This window comes from Salmo trutta, chromosome 25, assembly GCF_901001165.1.
Source record: "Salmo trutta chromosome 25, fSalTru1.1, whole genome shotgun sequence".
In the NCBI taxonomy this organism is placed as follows: domain Eukaryota; kingdom Metazoa; phylum Chordata; class Actinopteri; order Salmoniformes; family Salmonidae; genus Salmo; species Salmo trutta.
The window spans coordinates 872483-891667 of NC_042981.1; the positions used below are offsets into that span (position 1 = coordinate 872483).

The 19185-nt window shown below is 47.5% G+C and overlaps 1 protein-coding gene across 2 annotated transcripts in view; it reads right to left on the reverse strand.

The window, feature by feature from the left end:
- dnaaf9 (dynein axonemal assembly factor 9) overlaps positions 1–19185 on the reverse strand; it is a 100522-nt gene that overhangs the window by 1935 nt on the left and 79402 nt on the right. For both annotated transcript variants that reach the window (XM_029712596.1, XM_029712595.1), the window contains 6 exons: positions 18468–18574; positions 15326–15400; positions 10421–10602; positions 5187–5252; positions 4511–4604; positions 117–4381 (listed from right to left, as the gene is read on the reverse strand). In XM_029712596.1, coding sequence (XP_029568456.1) covers positions 4275–4381; positions 4511–4604; positions 5187–5252; positions 10421–10602; positions 15326–15400; positions 18468–18574 — 631 coding nt within the window. In that variant the 3' untranslated portion in view covers positions 117–4274. The remainder of the gene's footprint in view (positions 1–116; positions 4382–4510; positions 4605–5186; positions 5253–10420; positions 10603–15325; positions 15401–18467; positions 18575–19185) is intronic.

Below are 19185 nucleotides of genomic sequence, written 5' to 3' on the forward strand. Positions count from 1 at the left end.
CAGGGTGGGCTGCTCTACCGTAACCAATACATTACATTTACGTCATTTAGCAGACGCTCTTATCCAGAGCGACTTACAAATTGGTGCATTCACCTTATGATATCTGGCTGCTCTACCTTAACCAATACCTTAACTAGGACAGGGTAGGCTGCTCTACCTTAACTAGGACAGGGTAGGCTGCTCTACCTTAACCAATACCTTAACTAGGACAGGGTGGGCTGCTCTACCTTAACCAATACCTTAACTAGGACAGGGTAGGCTGCTCTACCTTAACCAATACCTTAACTAGGACAGGGTAGGCTGCTCTACCTTAACTAGGACAGGGTAGGCTGCTCTACCGTAACCACTAAGTTAACCATTAAGACAGGGTAGGCTGCTCTACTTTAACCACTAAGTCATCATCCTCATTTTTGACAACAGCTTTGAAACCAGACCCACAATCAGAACCACAAGGACCCGGTTTCCATTCAGAATCACTGTAGCTTTGTATCATTTATTTACTAGTTGAAACGGTGTGAGCCCTCGAGTGACCTCCCCTTCTCCCGGGACTTACTACCCCCTTTGGCTGAGTAACACATTGCTTAAAGAACAATTCCATTGATTCAGTCCTTTCACCAACACTGTTTAAGATAGCCGGTCCCAGATATGCGTGGCATCATCTCAACTCCTTGTCATGCCAAACCGGCAAGGAGTGGCATGATGGCACAAATAGACTGGTACCCAGGCCGTTTCAGGACGGTTCCTCAGCCTCCAGCCCCGTCATGTACAGTAGCATGTAGACTAGAGGGAAGCTGGAGTTCTGGGTAATTTCTTAGCCGTAGAGTAACGGGCCAAGGCACTGCTGGACCAGAGAAACATCACGTCTCACAACATTTCTCCGTTTTGCTTATTTATTTATTCAATTGTGTGAGAAAAAGATTTGACTCTTAGCTTTTTCTCTGTTCGATTCACAGCATTACAAAAATACTCTAGTGGTGTCTGAGGTACTTCAATTCTCACCAGTTTTGTAAAATAAATGTGCTAAATTTTCTCTTGGTTATACCAGTTTGGTGAAAGGCAATAGTATCAGAATATATCATAGATATATATATATATATTAAAAGGACATCCTAACACATGCAGATAGTGTGGTATCATATGTGCTACTAAATAAAGTTAATATCACAAACATGTCCTATCGTAATAATATCCCTCTAGAACCCTTTAAGGACCGATTGCTACACCGTAGACCAACAACCAGTGTCTGTTTCCTAACACGGCCCAATAAAGGCCTGTAGTTATGGCATCTTCAGCCTCATGCTGTAGGATATCAATCATCCTCAGTCATAGCATCTGTGTCTCTGACTCAACTGAGACAGGTCTCTGTGGTATTGTGAATGAAAACAACTTTTGCTCTAAGCAGACAAGAGGACTTGTCTGAAGAGACTCCAGTCATACGGAGACAGACAACAGAGCTTTAGTCTTAGGTTAGCATGGTACAAAACGTTGAACAAATCTCAACTCGCTCAAATGTTGAGAGTGAGAACGCGGTCCTTATTTAATCAGCTAGTCCTTAAAATAGTTCTGTGAAGGTAGTTAGAATACATATAAAAACAAGAGTACAATTGCACTTGATAAAGTTAAGGAGAGGGAGGGATTGTAAGCCAAGAGAATGAATAGGAGGATTGTGATGTATTCTGTCTTCCTTTCCAGATAGAGCCTTGTCTAGCTGACTGATTGACTGGGTGTGTATCTGACTGGAACAGGCCTGGACCCTGAAGTAACTAACTTACTGGCTAGGGATCATTCTCTATTCAGACAGTAACACGTCTAGCATGGGAGGCACTGTGAATGGACAGGCTTGGTATAGATGGACTGTATGAAGACAGGCTTGGTATAGATGGACTGTATGAAGACAGGCTTGGTATAGATGGACTGTATGAAGACAGGCTTGGTATAGATGGACTGTATGAAGACAGGCTTGGTATAGATGGACTGTATGAAGACAGGCTTGGTATAGATGGACTGTATGAAGACAGGCTTGGTATAGATGGACTGTATGAAGACAGGCTTGGTATAGATGGACTGTATGAAGACAGGCTTGGTATAGATGGACTGTTATAAAGACAGAGGGGGCCAGCAGTGTCTTTAGGGTTCTGGAATTTGAACGTTTGGAATCTCAACGTGGAATACTGTGTCCACTTCAGCATCACTCAAACATCAAACAATGTCTGTCTGTGTTTCTGCAGAAAACAAAGTGTTTCTCCTGGTCAGTGGAGTTAACAGGTAGTGGACGCAGCTTAAATCCCATCTATCTAACAGGTAGTGGACGCAGCTTAAATCCCATCTATCTAACAGGTAGTGGACGCAGCTTAAATCCCATCTATCTAACAGGTAGTGGACGCAGCTTAAATCCCATCTATCTAACAGGTAGTGGACGCAGCTTAAATCCCATCTATCTAACAGGTAGTGGACGCAGCTTAAATCCCATCTATCTAACAGGTAGTGGACGCAGCTTAAATCCCATCTATCTAACAGGTAGTGGACGCAGCTTAAATCCCATCTATCTAACAGGTAGTGGACGCAGCTTAAATCCCATCTATCTAACAGGTAGTGGACGCAGCTTAAATCCCATCTATCTAACAGGTAGTGGACGCAGCTTAAGTCCCATCTCCAGGAACATGACGACAGGTAGTCCTGAGAGAACATGTAAGATACCTCCACCACCCATCTATCTAACAGGTAGTCCTGGGAGAACATGTAAGATACCTCCACCACCCATCTATCTAACAGGTAGTCCTGGGAGAACATGTAAGATACCTCCACCACCCATCTATGTAACAGGTAGTCCTGGGAGAACATGTAAGATACCTCCACCACCCATCTATGTAACAGGTAGTCCTGGGAGAACATGTAAGATACCTCCACCACCCATCTATGTAACAGGTAGTCCTGGGAGAACATGTAAGATACCTCCACCACCCATCTATGTAACAGGTAGTGGACACATCTTAAGTCCCACATCAAAGAACTGCATGTGGTCAACAACACTACTAACTCTGACCTTTGACCCTACCCATCGCTGAAATACACCACTATGAACTCATTCCTCAGGCCTTATCTGGTCAACCCCAGTCCTACCCTCCCTATCCCTCAAACACCCTCAACCCAAACCCTCCTAACCCAGCCCAAACTGGCCTAAACCAGCACAAACCCTCCTAACCCAGCCCAAACTGGCCTAAACCAGCCCAAACCATCCTAACCCAGCCCAAACCCTCCTAACCCAGCCCAAACTGGCCTAAACCAGCACAAACTATCCTAACCCAAACTGGCCTAAACCAGCCCAAACCCTCCTAACCCAGCCCAAACTGGCCTAAACCAGCCCAAACCCTCCTAACCCAGCCCAAACCCTCCTAAATCAGCCCAAACTGGCCTAAACCAGCCCAAACTGGCCTAAACCAGCCCAAACTGGCCTAAACTAGACTAATTGATTTCAGACCATCCCCATTCCAACCAGTATCCCACCCACAGCATGTTAGGTGACCATGTGAAAGTGGAGGGGTAGTAATGTTATTGTTGATGTTTGATCAACATTATGTTACCGATGACCACGTTGCTATGCTGACTAGAACTATGTGACGGTCTAGCTAGTATTTACAACAGGGACGGACAGGCTGTCTATTCAAAGTTCACAGCTCTGCGTCCACGTCCTCTCACCAAGCCTGACACGGATACAAGCTATTAGCACAGCTACACAGCCAGCTACACAGCGGGATGCTGAAAGCTGCTAACTAAACAGGTGGGCTGTGGATCGTACGACAGGGCAGGAAAGGAGACGAGAGAGAGAGGAGTGTTTTAATAATGCCAACAGCCAGGCTACAAATAGAACCAATTCTACTGGCCTATTAGAAACCTACCTAGAATGATACTGACTGACAATGTAAAGTTGAACCTCTGGACAGAAAGCTTGTGCTCTCTCAACATAATAATGTAGTGATTCAGTTATGTTTATCACCCCTATATGTACCCCTATATGTACGGTATAGTGGAGGTGACAGTATGTACGGTATAGTGGAGGTGACAGTATGTATGGTATAGTGGAGGTGACAGTATGTACGGTATAGTGGAGGTGACAGTATGTACGGTATAGTGGAGGTGACAGTATGTACGGTATAGTGGAGGTGACAGTATGTATGGTATAGTTTTCCCTTTGAGATATGCTGAGAAGGAGGACAAACAGTAAAAGGACGAGACAGACGACCTCTAACCCTAACCTTGGCGGTCATTAGGGGTCACTAAGGGTCAAACAGGTCCTGGTGCTGCTGCTGCTCCAGCTGATTGTTGAAGAGGTCGATCTCTCGGTTTGCCTCCTCAACATACTCCGTTATGAACTGGTCCATTTCTGCAGGGGCTTGATGTAAGGACAGCTACACCACCTACTACTCATCAACAACAAACCGTTCAGTGGAATAGGGCTGCGTTGTCAGGTGTTGTATTAGACGGCAGGCAGACAGTAGGGATAAAAGGATACGTGGATGGAAGTTCTTCTTCTCTCCAAAGAAACTGACGTAATGTTGTCCGTTGTAGAAAAAGCCTGGAGGCAGAGGGTCCAGATGTCTCTTCACCTGAACACAGAAACAGGCAGGCAGGTTGACAGACAGGCAGGCAGGTTGACAGACAGACAGACAGACAGGCAGGCAGGTTGACAGACAGACAGGCAGGCAGGTTGACAGACAGGTAGACAGGCAGGCAGGTTGACAGACAGACAGACAGGCAGGCAGGTTGACAGACAGGTAGACAGGCAAGCAGGTTGACAGACAGGCAGGCAGGCAGGTTGACAGACAGGTAGACAGGCAAGCAGGTTGACAGACAGGCAGGCAGGCAGGCAGGTTGACAGACAGGTAGACAGGCAAGCAGGTTGACAGACAGGCAGACAGGCAGGTTGACAGACAGACAGACAGGCAGGCAGGTTGACAGACAGACAGACAGGCAGGCAGGTTGACAGACAGACAGGCAGGCAGGCAGGTTGACAGACAGACAGGCAGGCAGGTTGACAGACAGACAGGCAGGCAGGTAGGTTGACAGACAGACAGACAGGCAGGCAGGTTGACAGACAGACAGACAGGCAGGTTGACAGACAGACAGACAGACGGACAGGTGGGTCAAGAGAGAGCATATAATATATATTATATTAGAGGAACACTCACATGGATGGTCCTGATCTCCTGAGCAGAGAGGCTGGTGTGGGTCTTCTTCACCTTCCTCACCTCCTTCTGAAAACAAGACAACAGACAGGAAGATGACTATATTACCTCTGATGTTTAGGTGACAATAAGATCAGCAGATGGTCAGTTAGATGGCCAGTTACATGGTCAGTTAGATGGTCAGTTAGATGGCCAGTTAGATGGTCAGTTAGATGAGCTGTGAGTTCCAGTAGTTGGCCAGTTAGATGGCCAGCTAGATGGCCAGTTAGATGGCCAGTTAGGTGGCCAGTTAGATGGCCAGTTAGGTGGTCAGTTAGGTGGCCAGTTAGGTGGCCAGTTAGGTGGCCAGTTAGGTGGCCAGTTAGGTGGCCAGTTAGATGGCCAGTTAGATGGCCAGTTAGGTGGCCAGTTAGATGGCCAGTTAGATGGCCAGTTAGATGAGCTGTGAGTTCCAGTAGTTGGTCAGTTAGATGGTCAGTTAGATGGTCAGTTAGATGAGCTGTGAGTTCCAGTAGATGGTCAGTTAGGTGGTCAGTTAGGTGGTCAGTTAGATGGTCAGTTAGATGGTCAGTTAGATGGTCAGATAGATGGTCAGTTAGATGGTCAGTTAGATGGTCAGATAGATGGTCAGTTAGATGAGCTGTGAGGTCCAGTAGTTGGTCAGTTAGATGGCCAGTTAGATGGCCAGTTAGATGAGCTGTGAGTTCCAGTAGTTGGCCAGTTAGATGAGCTGTGAGTTTCAGTAGTTGGTCAGTTAGATGGCCAGTTAGATGGCCAGTTAGATGAGTTGAGAGTTCCAGTAGTTGATCAGCTAGATGGCCAGTTAGATGAGCTGTGAGTTCCAGTAGTTGGCCAGTTAGATGGCCAGTTAGATGAGCTGTGAGTTTCAGTAGTTGGTCAGTTAGGTGGCCAGTTAGATGAGCTGTGAGTTCCAGTAGTTGGCCAGTTAGATGGTCAGTTAGATGAGCTGTGAGTTCCAGTAGTTGGCCAGTTAGGTGGCCAGTTAGATGAGCTGTGAGTTCCAGTAGTTGGCCAGTTAGATGAGCTGTGAGATCCAGTAGATGGCCAGTTAGATGGTCAGATGGTCAGTTAGATGGTCAGTTAGATGGCCAGTTAGATGGCCAGTTAGATGGCCAGTTAGATGGCCAGTTAGATGAGCTGTGAGTTCCAGTAGTTGGCCAGTTAGATGAGCTGTGAGTTTCAGTAGTTGGTCAGTTAGATGGTCAGATAGATGGCCAGTTAGATGGTCAGTTAGATGAGCTGTGAGTTCCAGTAGTTGGCCAGTTAGATGAGCTGTGAGTTTCAGTAGTTGGTCAGTTAGATGGCCAGTTAGATGGTCAGTTAGATGAGCTGTGAGTTTCAGTAGTTGGTCAGTTAGATGGCCAGTTAGATGAGCTGTGAGTTCCAGTAGTTGGCCAGTTAGGTGGCCAGTTAGATGAGCTGTGAGTTCCAGTAGTTGGCCAGTTAGATGAGCTGTGAGTTCCAGTAGATGGTCAGTTAGGTGGTCAGTTAGGTGGTCAGTTAGATGGTCAGTTAGATGGTCAGTTAGATGGTCAGATAGATGGTCAGATAGATGAGCTGTGAGGTCCAGTAGTTGGTCAGTTAGATGGCCAGTTAGATGAGCTGTGAGTTCCAGTAGTTGGCCAGTTAGATGAGCTGTGAGTTTCAGTAGTTGGTCAGTTAGATGGTCAGTTAGGTGGCCAGTTAGATGAGCTGTGAGTTCCAGTAGTTGGTCAGCTAGATGGCCAGTTAGATGAGCTGTGAGTTCCAGTAGTTGGCCAGTTAGATGGCCAGTTAGATGAGCTGTGAGTTTCAGTAGTTGGTCAGTTAGATGGCCAGTTAGATGGTCAGTTAGATGGTCAGTTAGATGGTCAGTTAGATGAGCTGTGAGTTCCAGTAGTTGGCCAGTTAGGTGGCCAGTTAGATGAGCTGTGAGTTCCAGTAGTTGGCCAGTTAGATGAGCTGTGAGATCCAGTAGATGGCCAGTTAGATGGTCAGATGGTCAGTTAGATGGTCAGTTAGATGGCCAGTTAGATGGCCAGTTAGATGGCCAGTTAGATGGCCAGTTAGATGAGCTGTGAGTTCCAGTAGTTGGCCAGTTAGATGAGCTGTGAGTTTCAGTAGTTGGTCAGTTAGATGGCCAGTTAGGTGGTCAGATAGATGGCCAGTTAGATGGTCAGTTAGATGAGCTGTGAGTTCCAGTAGTTGGCCAGTTAGATGAGCTGTGAGTTTCAGTAGTTGGTCAGTTAGATGGCCAGTTAGATGGTCAGTTAGATGAGCTGTGAGTTTCAGTAGTTGGTCAGTTAGATGGCCAGTTAGATGAGCTGTGAGTTCCAGTAGTTGGCCAGTTAGGTGGCCAGTTAGATGAGCTGTGAGTTCCAGTAGTTGGCCAGTTAGATGAGCTGTGAGTTCCAGTAGATGGTCAGTTAGGTGGTCAGTTAGGTGGTCAGTTAGATGGTCAGTTAGATGGTCAGTTAGATGGTCAGATAGATGGTCAGTTAGATGGTCAGATAGATGAGCTGTGAGTTCCAGTAGTTGGCCAGTTAGATGAGCTGTGAGTTTCAGTAGTTGGTCAGTTAGATGGTCAGTTAGATGGTCAGTTAGATGGCCAGTTAGATGGCCAGTTAGATGGCCAGTTAGATGGTCAGTTAGATGGTCAGATAGATGAGCTGTGAGGTCCAGTAGTTGGTCAGTTAGATGGTCAGATAGATGGCCAGTTAGGTGGCCAGTTAGATGAGCTGTGAGTTCCAGTAGTTGGCCAGTTAGATGAGCTGTGAGTTTCAGTAGTTGGTCAGTTAGATGGCCAGTTAGATGGCCAGTTAGATGAGCTGTGAGTTCCAGTAGTTGGTCAGCTAGATGGCCAGTTAGATGAGCTGTGAGTTCCAGTAGTTGGCCAGTTAGATGGCCAGTTAGATGAGCTGTGAGTTTCAGTAGTTGGTCAGTTAGATGGCCAGTTAGATGGTCAGTTAGATGGTCAGTTAGATGGTCAGTTAGATGAGCTGGGAGTTCCAGTAGTTGGCCAGTTAGGTGGCCAGTTAGATGAGCTGTGAGTTCCAGTAGTTGGCCAGTTAGATGAGCTGTGAGATCCAGTAGATGGCCAGTTAGATGGTCAGATGGTCAGTTAGATGGCCAGTTAGATGGCCAGTTAGATGGCCAGTTAGATGGCCAGTTAGATGAGCTGTGAGTTCCAGTAGTTGGCCAGTTAGATGAGCTGTGAGTTTCAGTAGTTGGTCAGTTAGATGGCCAGTTAGGTGGTCAGATAGATGGCCAGTTAGATGGTCAGTTAGATGAGCTGTGAGTTCCAGTAGTTGGCCAGTTAGATGAGCTGTGAGTTTCAGTAGTTGGTCAGTTAGATGGCCAGTTAGATGGTCAGTTAGATGAGCTGTGAGTTTCAGTAGTTGGTCAGTTAGATGGCCAGTTAGATGAGCTGTGAGTTCCAGTAGTTGGCCAGTTAGGTGGCCAGTTAGATGAGCTGTGAGTTCCAGTAGTTGGCCAGTTAGATGAGCTGTGAGTTCCAGTAGATGGTCAGTTAGGTGGTCAGTTAGGTGGTCAGTTAGATGGTCAGTTAGATGGTCAGTTAGATGGTCAGATAGATGGTCAGTTAGATGGTCAGATGGTCAGTTAGATGGCCAGTTAGATGGTCAGTTAGATGGTCGGTCAGATGGTCAGTTAGATGGTCAGATGGTCAGTTAGATGGTCAGTTAGGTGGTCAGTTAGATGGTCAGTTAGGTGGTCAGTTAGGTGGTCAGTTAGATGGTCAGTTAGATGGTCAGTAAGATGGTCAGTTAGATGGCCAGTTAGATGGTCAGTTAGATGGTCAGTTAGATGAGCTGTGAGTTCCAGTAGTTGGTCAGTTAGATGGTCAGTTAGATGGTCAGTTAGATGAGTTGTGAGTTCCAGTAGTTGGTCAGTTAGATGGTCAGTTAAATGGTCAGTTAGATGGCCAGTTAGATGGTCAGTTAGATGGCCAGTTAGGTGGTCAGTTAGATGAGTTGTGAGTTCCAGTAGTTGGTCAGTCAGATGGCCAGTTAGATGGTCAGTTAGATGGTCAGTTAGGTGGTCAGTTAGATGGTCAGTTAGATGGTCAGTTAGATGGTCAGATGGCCAGTTAGATGGTCAGTTAGATGGTCAGATGGCCAGTTAGATGGTCAGTTAGATGGTCAGTTAGATGGTCAGATGGTCAGTTAGATGAGCTGTGAGTTCCAGTAGTTGGTCAGTTAGATGGTCAGTTAGATGAGTTGTGAGTTCCAGTAGTTGGTCAGTTAGATGGTCAGTTAAATGGTCAGTTAGATGGTCAGTTAAATGGTCAGTTAGATGGTCAGATAGATGGTCAGATGGTCAGTTAGATGGCCAGTTAGATGAGCTGTGAGTTCCAGTAGTTGGTCAGTTAGATGGTCAGTTAGATGGTCAGTTAGATGGCCAGTTAGATGAGCTGTGAGTTCCAGTAGTTGGTCAGTTAGATGGTCAGTTAGATGGTCAGTTAGATGGTCAGTTAGATGGCCAGTTAGATGGCCAGTTAGATGAGCTGTGAGTTCCAGTAGTTGGTCAGTTAGATGGTCAGATGGTCAGTTAGATGGTCAGTTAGATGGTCAGTTAGATGGCCAGTTAGTTGGCCAGTTAGATGAGCTGTGAGTTCCAGTAGTTGGTCAGTTAGATGGTCAGTTAGATGGTCAGTTAGATGGTCAGTTAGATGGCCAGTTAGATGGCCAGTTAGATGAGCTGTGAGTTCCAGTAGTTGGTCAGTTAGATGGTCAGATGGTCAGTTAGATGGTCAGTTAGATGGTCAGTTAGATGGCCAGTTAGTTGGCCAGTTAGATGAGCTGTGAGTTCCAGTAGTTGGTCAGTTAGATGGTCAGTTAGATGGTCAGTTAGATGGTCAGTTAGATGGCCAGTTAGATGGCCAGTTAGATGAGCTGTGAGTTCCAGTAGTTGGTCAGTTAGATGGTCAGTTAGATGGTCAGTTAGATGGCCAGTTAGATGAGCTGTGAGTTCCAGTAGTTGGTCAGTTAGATGGTCAGTTAGATGGTCAGTTAGATGGTCAGTTAGATGGCCAGTTAGTTGGCCAGTTAGATGAGCTGTGAGTTCCAGTAGTTGGTCAGTTAGATGGCCAGTTAGATGGCCAGTTAGATGGCCAGTTAGATGGCCAGTTAGGTGGCCAGTTAGATGAGCTGTGAGTTCCAGTAGTTGGTCAGTTAGATGAGCTGTGAGTTCCAGTAGTTGGTCAGTCAGTGTTGTACCTGTTTAACACATAGCCTCAGCCAGTCCTTCAGGGCCTCCTGTGTCAGTCCCACTCCATGGAACTGCAGGAAGGATCCCGAGGGCTCCTGGTCTCCCTGGTGGCTGTCCCCCAAGGGCTGCTGGGTGATACGGAGGTTCCCACTCACAGTGTTGAAGCTCACCTCCATCATCCTCTCAGAGTCTGGAGAAGAACATGGAGATATCGCAGCATCTCACTGACCTTGTCTGATGGTCCTAATGACTGGTCTGATGGACCTACCACTGTGGCAGCTACATATACCAAACAGCATGCTGAGGATGAGGAGGGGTTCAGTGCTACAACATCCATCTATCCATGATTCAACTCCAGAATGACTCAAACAACATGGAACATTTAATAGAAGACACAAATAAACTAAATCAATGCAACTAGTTTAATTCAATGGACGGTAACTTAAAATTCACAGAAACTAGAAAGGAACACGCCAAGGACCACCAGCTCCAGCATCATTCAACATCCACAAACATCTGCCCTCTCCTCATTCTGCACTCTCTCCTCATGCTGCACTCTCTCCTCATGCTGCACTCTCTCCTCATTCTGCCCTCTCCTCATTCTGCACTCTCTCCTCATTCTGCACTCTCTCCTCATTCTGCCCTCTCCTCATTCTGCACTCTCTCCTCATGCTGCACACTCTCCTCATTCTGCCCTCTCCTCATTCTGCACTCTCTCCTCATGCTGCACTCTCTCCTCATGCTGCACTCTCTCCTCATTCTGCACTCTCTCCTCATGCTGCACTCTCTCCTCATGCTGCACTCTCTCCTCATGCTGCACTCTCTCCTCATGCTGCACTCTCTCCTCATTCTGCCCTCTCCTCATTCTGCACTCTCTCCTCATTCTGCACTCTCTCCTCATTCTGCCCTCTCCTCATTCTGCCCTCTCCTCATTCTGCCCTCTCCTCATTCTGCACTCTCCTCATTCTGCACTCTCTCCTCATTCTGCACTCTCTCCTCATTCTGCACTCTCTCCTCATTCTGCCCTCTCTCCTCATTCTGCCCTCTCCTCATTCTGTACTCTCTCCTCATTCTGCACTCTCTCCTCATTCTGCCCTCTCCTCATGCTGCACTCTCTCCTCATGCTGCACTCTCTCCTCATGCTGCCCTCTCTCCTCATTCTGCACTCTCTCCTCATTCTGCACTCTCTCCTCATGCTGCACTCTCTCCTCATGCTGCACTCTCTCCTCATGCTGCACTCTCTCCTCATGCTGCACTCTCTCCTCATGCTGCACTCTCTCCTCATTCTGCACTCTCTCCTCATTCTGCACTCTCTCCTCATTCTGCCCTCTCCTCATTCTGCCCTCTCCTCATTCTGCCCTCTCCTCATTCTGCACTCTCTCCTCATTCTGCACTCTCTCCTCATTCTGCACTCTCTCGTCACTCTGCACTCTCCTCATTCTGCACTCTCTCCTCATTCTGCACTCTCTCCTCATTCTGCCCTCTCTCCTCATGCTGCCCTCTCTCCTCATTCTGCACTCTCTCCTCATTCTGCACTCTCTCCTCATTCTGCACTCTCTCCTCATTCTGCACTCTCTCCTCATTCTGCCCTCTCTCCTCATTCTGCCCTCTCCTCATTCTGCACTCTCTCCTCATTCTGCACTCTCTCCTCATGCTGCCCTCTCCTCATGCTGCACTCTCTCCTCATGCTGCACTCTCTCCTCACTCTGCACTCTCCTCATTCTGCACTCTCTCCTCATTCTGCCCTCTCTCCTCATGCTGCCCTCTCTCCTCATTCTGCACTCTCTCCTCATTCTGCACTCTCTCCTCATTCTGCACTCTCTCCTCATTCTGCACTCTCCTCATGCTGCACTCTCTCCTCATGCTGCACTCTCTCCTCATGCTGCACTCTCTCCTCATTCTGCCCTCTCTCCTCATTCTGCACACTCTCCTCATTCTGCACACTCTCCTCATTCTGCACACTCTCCTCATTCTGCACTCTCTCCTCATTCTGCCCTCTCCTCATTCTGCACTCTCTCCTCATGCTGCACTCTCTCCTCATGCTGCACTCTCTCCTCATTCTGCCCTCTCCTCATTCTGCACTCTCTCCTCATTCTGCACTCTCTCCTCATTCTGCCCTCTCCTCATTCTGCACTCTCTCCTCATGCTGCACACTCTCCTCATTCTGCCCTCTCCTCATTCTGCACTCTCTCCTCATGCTGCACTCTCTCCTCATGCTGCACTCTCTCCTCATTCTGCACTCTCTCCTCATGCTGCACTCTCTCCTCATGCTGCACTCTCTCCTCATGCTGCACTCTCTCCTCATGCTGCACTCTCTCCTCATTCTGCCCTCTCCTCATTCTGCACTCTCTCCTCATTCTGCACTCTCTCCTCATTCTGCCCTCTCCTCATTCTGCCCTCTCCTCATTCTGCCCTCTCCTCATTCTGCACTCTCCTCATTCTGCACTCTCTCCTCATTCTGCACTCTCTCCTCATTCTGCACTCTCTCCTCATTCTGCCCTCTCTCCTCATTCTGCCCTCTCCTCATTCTGTACTCTCTCCTCATTCTGCACTCTCTCCTCATTCTGCCCTCTCCTCATGCTGCACTCTCTCCTCATGCTGCACTCTCTCCTCATGCTGCCCTCTCTCCTCATTCTGCACTCTCTCCTCATTCTGCACTCTCTCCTCATGCTGCACTCTCTCCTCATGCTGCACTCTCTCCTCATGCTGCACTCTCTCCTCATGCTGCACTCTCTCCTCATGCTGCACTCTCTCCTCATTCTGCACTCTCTCCTCATTCTGCACTCTCTCCTCATTCTGCCCTCTCCTCATTCTGCCCTCTCCTCATTCTGCACTCTCTCCTCATTCTGCACTCTCTCCTCATTCTGCACTCTCTCGTCACTCTGCACTCTCCTCATTCTGCACTCTCTCCTCATTCTGCACTCTCTCCTCATTCTGCCCTCTCTCCTCATGCTGCCCTCTCTCCTCATTCTGCACTCTCTCCTCATTCTGCACTCTCTCCTCATTCTGCACTCTCTCCTCATTCTGCACTCTCTCCTCATTCTGCCCTCTCTCCTCATTCTGCCCTCTCCTCATTCTGCACTCTCTCCTCATTCTGCACTCTCTCCTCATGCTGCCCTCTCCTCATGCTGCACTCTCTCCTCATGCTGCACTCTCTCCTCACTCTGCACTCTCCTCATTCTGCACTCTCTCCTCATTCTGCCCTCTCTCCTCATGCTGCCCTCTCTCCTCATTCTGCACTCTCTCCTCATTCTGCACTCTCTCCTCATTCTGCACTCTCTCCTCATTCTGCACTCTCCTCATGCTGCACTCTCTCCTCATGCTGCACTCTCTCCTCATGCTGCACTCTCTCCTCATTCTGCCCTCTCTCCTCATTCTGCACACTCTCCTCATTCTGCACACTCTCCTCATTCTGCACACTCTCCTCATTCTGCACTCTCTCCTCATTCTGCCCTCTCCTCATTCTGCACTCTCTCCTCATGCTGCACTCTCTCCTCATGCTGCACTCTCTCCTCATGCTGCCCTCTCTCCTCATTCTGCCCTCTCTCCTCATGCTGCCCTCTCTCCTCATTCTGCACACTCTCCTCATTCTGCACACTCTCTCCTCATTCTGCCCTCTCTCCTCATTCTGCACTCTCTCCTCATTCTGCACACTCTCCTCATTCTGCACACTCTCCTCATTCTGCACTCTCTCCTCATTCTGCCCTCTCTCCTCATTCTGCACACTCTCCTCATTCTGCACACTCTCCTCATTCTGCACTCTCTCCTCATTCTGCCCTCTCCTCATTCTGCACTCTCTCCTCATGCTGCACTCTCTCCTCATGCTGCACTCTCTCCTCATGCTGCCCTCTCTCCTCATTCTGCCCTCTCTCCTCATGCTGCCCTCTCTCCTCATTCTGCACACTCTCCTCATTCTGCACACTCTCCTCATTCTGCCCTCTCTCCTCATTCTGCACACTCTCCTCATTCTGCACACTCTCCTCATTCTGCACACTCTCCTCATGCTGCACACTCTCCTCATTCTGCACACTCTCCTCATGCTGCCCTCTCTCCTCATTCTGCCCTCTCTCCTCATTCTGCACACTCTCCTCATTCTGCACACTCTCTCCTCATTCTGCCCTCTCTCCTCATTCTGCACTCTCTCCTCATTCTGCACACTCTCCTCATTCTGCTCTCTTCTCATTCTGCACTCTCTCCTCATTCTGCCCTCTCTCCTCATTCTGCACACTCTCCTCATTCTGCACACTCTCCTCATTCTGCACTCTCTCCTCATTCTGCCCTCTCTCCTCATTCTGCACTCTCTCCTCATTCTGCACTCTCTCCTCATTCTGCACACTCTCCTCATTCTGCTCTCTCCTCATTCTGCTCTCTCCTCATTCTGCACCCTCTCGTCACTCTGCACTCACGTCACTCTGCCCTCTCGTCACTCTGCCCTCTCGTCACTCTGCACTCTCGTCACTCTGCACTCTCGTCACTCTGCACTCTCGTCACTCTGCACTCTCGTCACTCTGCACTCTCGTCACTCTGCCCTCTCGTCACTCTGCACTCTCGTCACTCTGCACTCTCTCCTCATTCAACAACGTCACATAAACGTCTGCATGAATAAAGTGAGGAGAAACTACTCAACCAAACTAAACCAGTGGAGAGTGAAGGAGCTCAGTTTCCTACCATCAGCTGGTGCTGCCTGCCTTGAGGACAAACCTTTATCTAATAATACTCACAACTGGGGAGTGCAAGTACAGGTTAAAATGTTGACATTCATTTTGGTATTACAACACGAGGCAGAAGAAATAATACTTGTATGATTATTGATAAGTAGTACAGCTAAACATTTCTACTCAATCACCACTGTCATTGTACCAGAGTGATGTTGTGTATATTGTCAGTGAGTGAGAAGAACAGAGAAACCCTACCAGAGAAGAGGACCTTCCCACAGATGTTGTAGACGTTTCCTCTGAAAGGGTTTGGTCTCAGAGCTGACTTGAAGGCTAGGGGGCAGAGAGAGACTGGTAGGATATTCAACTGTATAAAAATATTCTATTGTCTAATATACATGGTTAAGCATTGTACTGTACATTTATATAGATCCTCAAAAAGTTCTACAGCTGCACCATTGAGAGCATCCTGACTGGTTGCATCACCGCCTGGTATGATAACTGCTTTGGAATCTGACCGTAAGGCACTACAGAGGGTAGTGCGTACGGCCCAGTACATCACTGGGGCCAAGCTTCCTGCCATCCAGGACCTCTATACCAGGCGGTGTCAGAGGAAGACCCTAAAAATTGTCAAAGACTCCAGTCACCCAAGTCATAAACTGTTTTCTCTGCTACCGCACCGCAAGCGGTACCGGAGCACCAAGTCTAGGACCAAAAGGCTCCTTAACAGCTGCTACCCCCAAACCGTTACACTGCTGAACAGTTAATGGCTACTCTGACTGCTAACATTGACCCCTGTTTTTATTAAATTACATTCTTGCACTGGCTCTATGCGCCCTGACACACACACACACACACACACACACACACACACACACACACACACACACACACACACACACACACACACACACACACACACACACCACATACACTCACAATACATACACTACATACACTACACACACTACATACACACACTACACACACACTACATACACTACACACTACATACACACACACTACATACACTCACAATACATACATACACTCACACACACACTACATACACTCACACACACTACATACACACACACACACTACATACACTCACACACACACTACATACACTCACAATACATACATACACTCACACACACACACACTACATACACTCACACACACTACATACACACACACACTACATACACTCACACATTCACAATACATACACTCACACACACACACTACATACTCACACACAGACACTACATACTCACACACACACACACACACACTACATACTCACACACAATACATACACACACACACACTACATACACACACACACTACATACACACACACACACACTACATACACACACACACACTACATACACACACACACTACATACACACACACACTACATACACACACACACACTACATACACACACACACATTACATACTCACACACACACACACACACACTACATACACACACACACTACATACACACACACACTACATACACACACACACACACTACATACACACACACACACTACCTCACACACACAATACATACACACACACACACTACCTCACACACACACTACCTCACACACACACACACACACACACACACACACACACACACACACATACGCTCACACACACTACATACGCTCACATACTCACACACACACACACTACATACTCACACACACACACACACACACACACACACACACACACACACACACACACACACACACACACACACACACATACTCACACACACTACATACTCACACACACAATACATACACTCACACTACATACACACACACACTACATACACTCACACACACACACACTACATACGCTCACACACACTACATACTCACACACACACAATACATACACTCACACACACACTACATACACACACACACTACATACACTCACACACACTACATACGCTCACACACACACTACATACGCTCACACACACACACACACACACTACATACGCACACTCACACACACACTACATACGCACACTCACACTCACACACACTACATACACACACACACTACATACGCTCACACACACTACATATGCTCACTCACACACACTACACACACTCACACTACATACGCACACTCACACACACACTACATACGCACACTACATACGCCCACTCACACGCACACTACATACGCACACTCACACACACACTACATACGCACACTCACACACACACTACATACGCACACTCACACACACACTACATACGCACACACACACACACCACACACACACACACACACACACATTACATACGCACACTCACACACACCACCCACTCACACACACACTACATACGCACACTCACACACACCACACACACACACACACATTACATACGCACACTCACACACACACTACATACGCACACTCACACACACACTACATACGCACACTCACACACACACTACATACGCACACTCACACACACACTACATACGCACACTCACACACACACTACATACGCACACTCACACACACTACATACGCTCACACACACACACTACATACGCTCACACACACACACACACTACATACGCACACACACACACACACACACACACACACACACACACACACACACACACACACACACACTACACACACACACACACACACACACACTACACACACACTACATACGCATATTGACAACACAGACAGACTTTCACACATGTTGCTACTCTGTTTATTATCTATGCCGACTCTCTCTATTACCTCGACTACCTGGTACCCCTGCACATTGACATGGTAGGACTGGTTCATCTAGTCTATGGTCTCATTGTTATTGACATGGTAGGGCTGGTTCATCTGGTCTCATTGTTGTTATTGACATGGTAGGACTGGTTCATCTGGTCTCATTGTTGTTATTGACATGGTAGGACTGGTTCATCTAGTCTATGGTCTCATTGTTGTTATTGACATGGTAGGACTGGTTCATTTAGTCTATGGTCTCATTGTTGTTATTGACTTGTGCTACTATTTCCTTATTTTTCGAAAAATTATTTTCTTTCTTAATTTTGACCTCTGCATTGTTGGTAAAGGGCTTGTAAGTAAACATTTCACAGTAAGGTCTACACCTGCTGTATTCGGGCACGTGACAAATACAATTAGATTTCAAAAATTTGATTTGATATAATTAAATCATTCCAATTCTATAACCTGTACTGAAAATCTTTTAAGAACATGTGCCAAGTCATGACAACTCAGACTGCAGTCTCTTGGTGCTCTCAGTATTAGAAGAGAAAGGTATTTATTTGTTCCACTTGATTGACTGATGTAATTATTAGGGAGGGGGTTCTTACCTTTACAGTGTTTGAGAAACAGAGGTCTCTCTAGGGGAAGGTTAAACATCACATACTGGTGGACCAGAGACAGGGACCCACAGCCACTGCTGAACCGGCCTTTACACCTGAAATACACACAGGCATCAAACCTTGTGACGGGAATTCATGCACGCTGCATAGAGTAGATACCCAGTGATTCTAAACTGCTGTTAGAACCAGTTCTAACGAGGCAAACGGACCACTGAGGTGTCATACGCTGTCTAAATGGACTGGTCCAGAGGTAGAGAGCCCAGCGAGTCTGTGTAGTGGCCTGTTACAGTAGGAGGAACCAGACTGGTAGTGGTCTGTTACAGTAGGAGGAACCAGACTGGTAGTGGTCTGTTACAGTAGGAGGAACCAGGCTGGTAGTGGCCTGTTACAGTAGGAGGAACCAGGCTGGTAGTGGTCTGTTACAGTAGGAGGAACCAGGCTGGTAGTGGTCTGTTACAGTAGGAGGAACCAGGCTGGTAGTGGTCTGTTACAGTAGGAGGAACCAGACTGGTAGTGGTCTGTTACAGTAGGAGGAACCAGGCTGGTAGTGGTCTGTTACAGTAGGAGGAACCAGGAGGAACCAGGCTGGTAGTGACCTGTTACAGTAGGAGGAACCAGGCTGGTAGTGGTCTGTTACAGTAGGAGGAACCAGGCTGGTAGTGGTCTGTTACAGTAGGAGGAACCAGGCTGGTAGTGGTCTGTTACA